This window comes from Gallinula chloropus, assembly GCF_964237585.1.
Source record: "Gallinula chloropus genome assembly, chromosome: 21".
In the NCBI taxonomy this organism is placed as follows: Eukaryota; Metazoa; Chordata; class Aves; order Gruiformes; family Rallidae; genus Gallinula; species Gallinula chloropus.
This window is the reverse complement of record NC_140106.1, coordinates 9,975,174-9,983,082: the sequence shown is the minus strand read 5'-3', so window position 1 is coordinate 9,983,082 and position 7,909 is coordinate 9,975,174. Positions and strand designations below refer to the sequence as shown.

Genomic DNA, 7,909 nt, shown 5'->3' with positions numbered 1-7,909 from the left:
TCAGACCCTTTGCTAACAGGCTTAAAGATTGAAAACCTTTTCAGACTGCAGTTATTTAAGGCAACAGATGGAATATATCTTCAGGGACACTTTACCTGTTGTTGCTGCTTTTGACTTCCTTGTTTTTTCCCCCTGCAGTCCAGTATGACATCCATCACCTTGCCAGATAAGAAAAATAGATTAATTATAGCCTAAGACAGGTACGTAAAACATATGGTGAACTGTGGCACAGTCAGCAAAGGAAACAGTGCTGGCCAACTACAGTATCAAACAGATAAAATATCATAATTCTTTCTCCTGCATAGGTCCTTTTCTCAGAGCTGGATGTATGTTCCTGTTTGCCCTGTATTTAGTTACTAAATTCACTATAAATTTATTTAGCTCTGCAGCCATTTCTAGCAAGAGCTTTGAAATCAACAACTTGTCAGTACACCAACAAGCCTGGGTTCAAGGTCTGTACATTCTGAACTGTAACACACCCATCCATGTGCTGATGTGAAAAGAGACCATCCTCTCCCAAAAAGAGGGAAGAAGAAGGTGGGCATATGGGTCATGTGGTATATATTCTTCTCCCCATACTTTGTTTTCTCTTTGTTGCAAGCTGCACTCCAAAAGGTACAGCAAGATCCTAACAGATTTGCCTCTGGGGCACTGGAGTAAATGGCTAGCCACAGCATTATTTATCAAACAATACACACAGAGTCATAATGCAAATACATTGCCAGCAGGCCTAACTGATACAATGAGATTGTGAACTGAAATGAAAGCCAAAAACAATCTTCTGTGTTTGAGTACTTAAAGGGCAGAAATACTACCTCCCTAACTCAAACAAAATTAAACAGTAGATAATAAGGTATTGAGGCTTGTTTGAGAATTCTTTGTAGAACTATTTGCTCTAGGACCGAGTGCAAACCTACCAAGCTTGTAGCTGTTTACTACCTTCAAAATTAGCAGGTAGTAAACAGTAAAAGCTTATTGGGAAGCTTTTAGATCTATACTTTCTAAACAAAAAAAGAGTAAGACTTCAAATATACTTTAAATGAAATTCAGTCAAATCACTGAAAGGGATTTTTTTAAAGCCATCAGTGAAGGCAGAAGAGTTGGGATTGAATTCCTGCCTTGTTCACAGCCCATTCCATGACAGCAGTCCAACCACACAGAGCAGATTGTACTTCAGGTTTCCATTCATAGTACCAAGGCAGCAATGCACTCTGTATTTTGTCCATTCAGAATAGCCCTCATGATCTGTAAGCAACTACACAAGAGGAGAATAGGAACTCTCTTCACATGTGTAATGCTTGTTATCCCTGGGTCAGTGGAAGAGTTTAGCCCTGCATCTTTTGCAACCATGCATAACAACTCAGTTGTTTTATTCAGATCTCACTCACATGTCTCAGAACACTCTTCCATTAATAGGTTATGTAGTATGTAGAGAGTTACTTTAAAGTAACTAATTTTGATTAAAACTAGTAGCAACAGGAAGAGAGTCTCAAAGGATCAGTATTAACATTGTACACACAGTAAAGGTTCAGATTCACCTGTAGTGCAATTAGACAGAAAACCAGATTGCATAGGCTAATTATGTTTAAATAACTTTGAACTAAATAATTATCTTAGAATAGTAAGACTGAGCTTTGTTCATACATCCAGTCTGCCTCTCTGGAAGCTCTATCAGTTTGATCCTTTTTGATCACTTCAGCCTCTGGTCTTCAAACATTCACTGGATCGTTGATGTCAGGTCAGCATCCCTAAAGAAATAATCCAAGGTTATCCTGAGATAGTTAAGGCAGTGTTTTTTAGGTTTTTAAAAGCTTCTCTGACTCAGGGCAGGGCTTGTTGTGACACAAAATACATGGTTGAAACATGATAGCTGTCACATGAAAACTAGATAAGGGCTTCCAACTGAGTTCTGAGGGTCTTGAAACAGCAGCCTTTTTGGACACTGCACCTACAAAAGCTTTCAAAGTCACAACACACAGGAGTACTCTTGCCAAGCAGTGCTTTGAGGTGTTTCAGGTTCCCCGGGCATCAGACAAAACCATTACAACCACAAATCCTAATTTCTCTTCCCATCAGTGAGCTTCACTTCAAAAATACAGCTAAACAAGCTAAATAAGCTATCTTGTGTCTTGCAGACACTCACAAATATTCCTGGATTTAATTACCAGAGTCTGACTCTCCAGAAACATTCTTTGGATCACCAAGAACCTGCAGCCTGTTGTGAATACAATTAATCTAAAATAAGAGCTTGACCATGTGATAAAATGCTCTTTTAACAAATAGCAGATGGTTTGACCAGGAGTCTCATTTGAAAACAAACTGCAGAACTGGGGCCAGCTTCCTGGACTCCAAAGGAATGCCTTGCCCTCTGGCAGCTATTCAGGGCTCCAATAAACATTTTGTCTTCAGCCCCAAAATACACACTCCTTCCAAGCAGTGAGGGAAAGGATGTGTGAATTCAGCTATTCACTCCAGCAGAACAGGCAAACAGCACCAATGCTGCCTCGTCCTGTGTTTCAATCAGCTCTTGACACTCTCTCCAGCATGTGCTGGACACTCAGTAAGCAGTCACAGCTCACAGCTCTTTTTACACTACAGGTGTATGAAAGGACAGTTTTGTCCTGGGTTACAAAATTTGAGGACTGTGTCTCCTCTATCCTGGTTTGAAAAATGCCTACAACAAAAAGCTCTGACCCATCACACCTATTCAAATTCCTATACAGTTTCACTGGCCACTCAGAATTCAAGCTTCTCTGCAAGTACTGATAACATAGATCTGCTCCCTCCCACTATCTACCCACTAACTGGTTTTCTCCCTCCCTCCAGCAATCATACAGCAGGTGAGTCAGCACCTGAAGTAGCTCGGTACTAATACCAAATGCAAGTTCTCCACTGAAAAAACCCTAAGCTGTTACTGTTTCTTCATTTGCATGAAGTGTAGACCAGTGCCTATGTCACGTTGTAGCCTGGACATAGTAATGGACCAGAGGGAAAGTTATCTCTTCTGTAGCAAGGGCTACTTTATTTGTTTTGCTTTTGGACAGAGAAATAAAAAGACAAAGCATTTTAATTATGGCATTACCTTTATTTGTATATCATAGGCTTGTTGCACTTAAAGCTTAGGATAGACAAGTCGAGTCTAACATTGAGTGTTGTTCTAGTTGGAGATCATAGGTACCATCACAAAGGCATGCAAAGAAACGAGCTGTTTCCATGCAGCAGAGTTGTCAAGGTTGACCCTCACGTAGTTTTTCACAGATTTTAACGCCCAAAATGCTTGGAATTCCTGCACTGGCACAGCTACGAAGACTCAGTGTCGCTAAAAGAAAGAGGATAATGAAGATATTATCAGCAACAAGATCCCTGTCTCCAGGAAGGAAATATATGTTAAATACAAAAATTTCAAATCCCCATTTGTGGTCCTAGGAAGGTCCTGCAGGTCTCAAGGGGTACTGCAGGAAACATGTATGGTGTAGCTCAAAGGGAGGAAATGTCCATATGGCTTTACATCACCCTTGTGCTCCTCCTTCCCCAGAAGTTGCATCCATTGGTAGCACACTGACATGCAGTAGATGCCTTGTGGGACCATTGCATCATAAGCTGGGTACAGCTCCTACACAGTGGCTTCCCCCCTGACACCAGGCAAAACACTTTGGAACAGCAGTTCCAGATATTTGGATGCCTAGAGATGAAAAACCCTGCTTTTCCAGATTTTTTTAAAGCATCCCAGAGCCTTACACTTTCAGTCCCACCAGGCAGTTTACTCCTCCTTTCTAAAATAGGTTCCTGCCTCAAGGTCCCACATGGACGTAGGTTGAAAGGACTGAAAAGTGCTTGTGTACTGTAACAGAAGTGTAGTGTTCTTGATCTTTTAACTTACGTGGAGTGTCTGCAAGCTGGTAGAGAGGCAGACCTGAGCAGAGCTTTTCAATGGCTTTACCATAGAGAATCCAGTCTTTGAGATTCCCAAGCACGGAATGGCCGGAGCGAAACTGTACCCACACAATATCTGGAGAGTATACTTTCTTCATGGTCTAAGAAGAGAATGTTAGGCATGATCAGTAACGTAGCTTTGGTTTCATTCTACTAGGATGCCCTTTGAGAAAATCCCAAGATTAAAAGTCACCTTTGTCTCACATGAAGTATGTGCTGAAAGCAACCACATGCTTTTAAAGAAAATTTTCAATCTCTTCAGAAACAAAGCCCACTAGATACTAGTTCTGTCAACACAGTAAAATTGAGCTGCATTATTATCATAATAAATTCTATTAACTGGCAGTACGTTTTGCTGCAAGTGTACTTCTGTTAGGCTGTCATAAAGCAGGACAGAACTCAAGTTCATCTCCAGGCAATATTTCCAGTCACCTTCATAAAAATGTTGCCTGAATAGAAGAGTTGAAGTCTAGTCAAAATAAATTAATCTCAAAATTCTGTTCTGCAAACAAATTGTTTCAAGTTAAGTGAAGCTCAAAATACCAGTGTGAAAGAGGAAAAGCCTGTCTGAACTCACATTGCCATCACCTCAAAATAGTCAAATTACACTAATTCCAAGGATACGGGATCTCACAGTTCTAGTTGCAATGACACTCCAGTGTAAAGCCAGAAGGAGGGGGCGTGATTGCTCATTGCTTAAAGCAATGTTCTATATTATATCCCCTTGAACTTCTGTCTTGTCAGATCTGATTCATCATCACTGCTAACTCAGTGAGAGCCATTCCTAAGAACAGCTGTTTTAAAGGCAGGGCTCCCACCACACCGTGCAACTCTTGCAAAGAGCCTTTCTTGTATGCAGTGTGGGGTTTGCTACAAATTCACCTCTCTCTCGAAAGCCAGGCGTCCGAGTTCTCGCAGCTCTGGGAGGCGTTGCTTATTTATTTTCATGATAAAGCAGGCGTTCCGTGAAAATAACCTTGTTGCAGTATATCCCTGTGATTAAAAAAATATATAATATAGTTAATTCCAAATAGCTATCACTAAATGTAGTTGATTTCTGCTATTCTTCAGGTCAATCCAGAAAAACCACAGTCACAGGCTACTGTTGTGGAGTGACTTCTGCATTTCCATTGTCACCTCTGGGGAATGGAAGCAGCCTCCTCACACTAATGTCTGTCCTCAAGACTAGAATTATCTTTTCCAACAGACTTCTGCTGCACTTGCTATACATGAGTGATGGGAGCCCATCCTCAACTCTGACCTCACTGAGGTCAATGACATTCCTCTCACTTTCATTAACTGCCACCACAGGTTTTATTACCAATCTTCTAAATTCCACCATCCTATGAGTGAAGCAAAGAGATGGCCTAAGAGGTGGAAGGTGATAGGAGTCTTCAAAGAAACAAATAAGTTTCAGGGCAGCTTATGGTGAGAATACACTAAAATAATTTCTGAATTTAAAAACTTGCTGAGATATTAAGTCTAGTCAGATTCTTAGATTTACTTACATGGGAGTAGTCAAAAATGGTATCAGAGGAATACACGCCAGAACGGACATGGACTTCAACAATGTGGTGATCATCGTGAATAGTCATAGTGCCAGTGACATAGTCCTTGCCATGTTCTCGCAGGACAAAGGTCTTTGGTAAAAACAAAATCATTGTTCATCATCTGGCTTAAAAGGTGCAATACAAACAAATGTTTTCTCTTAACTAAGCAGCTATGATTGCTTTATGTAAATACTAAATCCCTTAACAACCTCTAGCAGTTTCAAGAGGCCTTGAGGTGGAGATTAATTAAGCAAGAGTGAGTCAGGCTGAGAAAGGAGGGGACGGGCCCTGAACTGCAGGCTAAGGAAAAACAGCATGGGACATGCCAGTCATTTTACATGGCTGCAGGGACTGGCAGGACACTGTGACAGTCTCCAAATTCTAGCTTGAGCTAAGGGGACCTATGCACCTGCACAGAAGTGTCTCTCACTTATATGACCACCACCTTTGCCAAATGCTATTTACCTCTATGGTTCAGAATAAACATCCGTTACTTTCTTCTGTGCTTTTCTTCCTACTATATTCACCCCCCTGCCTTGGAATCTAAGGCATATTAGAAAAGTACCTGAAGTAGAAGGCTTATCAGTCTACTTACGTTCAATGCCGAAGTCTGAGTCCAAAAGACTCCCAGCAAAACGAGAACTGCAGCCTGTAAAAGGAATAAACATTCTCACTCAACAGGAACACCAGTCAGTGCCACAAAAAAAGCCCAAACAATTCATTAACTGAAGGAAGCAGCTGTAGCATCAGTTTGAAAAATTACCCACTTAACACATGTCTTAGTTGACAACAATTACAATTCTTCATTGTAAAATTCTTGCTATTAGGGTCTCTTTTCCCTGTAACTGAAAAAGCAGAATGACAACTTAAACAACTACAGAAGTCCATCCTTGATTTGCCTCTACAACTGTAATTATTAAATCATAACTAAATCCCCCTTCTGAATTGTAATCAAGTGCCACACTCTGCTCAATCAATGTTTACACCGACTCCAAGGGAATTATTGTACACCCAAGAAACGTGTGTTTCCCACTGAACACCCCAAAGAAACAATACACAGATCATATTAGTCCTGGCACTGTACTACTTGGCACCTTCTTGTCGATCCTTTTGTTTTTTAAAAATAAGGAGCTTTTTATAATACAAGTTCAACAGAAATGGATATACTCACAAATCCGTTCATTTTTCTTTCAGATAAGAACAAGAGGCTGCAGAAAGTAAGAATGCAAGAAAATCCCAGAGACCTTCAACTTTTATATCTTGCTGGAGGTGTGGGAAACACTTGACAGAACTTTTCTTCATGACCTGAACAAGTCCATATCTACATGCCACACCGTGGTAAGCCTCATATCTGAATTTTGGGCTGGCACAGATAACCTGACCCCGATATGTTAAAAGCACGAGGTAAGTCAGCTTTTGTAAAATCAATAACTCTGTAGGAATGGCTACTATTTACTGGTTTAAACTTTAGAGGAGTTTCAACTTTAGAGGAGTTCCCACTGCTGGTTCCACTGTTTTAATATTTAACAGGATATTGTCCAGAATTAAGTGGCATCAAGAATAACTCAATATTCATTTATATGAACTGCATTTTGTCTTCTGAAATGTAATCCTTAGCAGCCTGATAATCTGTGGACAAACCCTGGAAAGAAATACCTATGTCATAGTGGCCTACATGCCAGCTACCAAACAGACCAATTCTTCAGCCATTACTTCCATCTACATATGCATAAACTCTTAACAAGAAGTGTTGCTCGTTTTTTGATTGGTCACCATAACATGACCAACTGAAATCAGTGACATAATGAGGAATAACAGTTGTGCTTCACAAGACAATCTGGGCAACCCCCAGCCTCCTCAGCATGAAACTTCAGAGGGTGTGTGTTCACACAAGGTCACAAAACAGAAGGAGCAGGATGGGGATTCCTCCTTTAAAGGTCCCAATGCTTTGTGTGTTTTATGAAAATGCCAACGAGGACTTCCCATGGCAACATCATGTCTTCTCCTACAACTGCGACCTCTCCTGGACTCTTCCCCATCTCTGACTTCACGTCATCCGGTGCCAGAACCCTGACAAACCACCTTATACTTTCTACTAGAATGTCCTAATTGAAGCCTATCTAATAAAACAAGAACTCAAGGTAACAGCCAACACAATCTCAGTCATCGGAAAAAAGGTGAAAGGGATTGTATGGAATCTCTCTCAGCAAACAGGCCTCAGTGAAAAACAAAAAAAGGAAATTGCACACATTTGTTTTATTCCACCTAACTCCACGTGGAAAATTTTATCACAAGTGTAACAAAGCTGTGCTGCTAAGCAATATCTCAGAATACATATAAACAGATATCAAATTGTGACAAGCAGTTAGATTAGAATAATTAGATTAGATTAGATTGATGTTACCCTCCTTTTGAAAGCTCACTCA

The 7,909-nt window shown here is 40.5% G+C and overlaps 1 protein-coding gene across 1 annotated transcript; it reads right to left on the bottom strand.

The window, feature by feature from the left end:
• Positions 1–3,078: 3,078 nt before the first annotated feature.
• GKN2 (gastrokine 2) lies at positions 3,079–6,749 on the bottom strand. Its single transcript, XM_084273795.1, has 6 exons — positions 6,655–6,749; positions 6,079–6,132; positions 5,442–5,573; positions 4,816–4,926; positions 3,881–4,034; positions 3,079–3,319 (listed from the first exon to the last, which is right to left on the bottom strand). The coding sequence occupies exons 1-6, from the start codon at positions 6,664–6,666 to the stop codon at positions 3,228–3,230; spliced, it is 555 nt and encodes a 184-aa protein (XP_084129921.1). The 5' UTR covers positions 6,667–6,749; the 3' UTR covers positions 3,079–3,227.
• Positions 6,750–7,909: the final 1,160 nt, after the last annotated feature.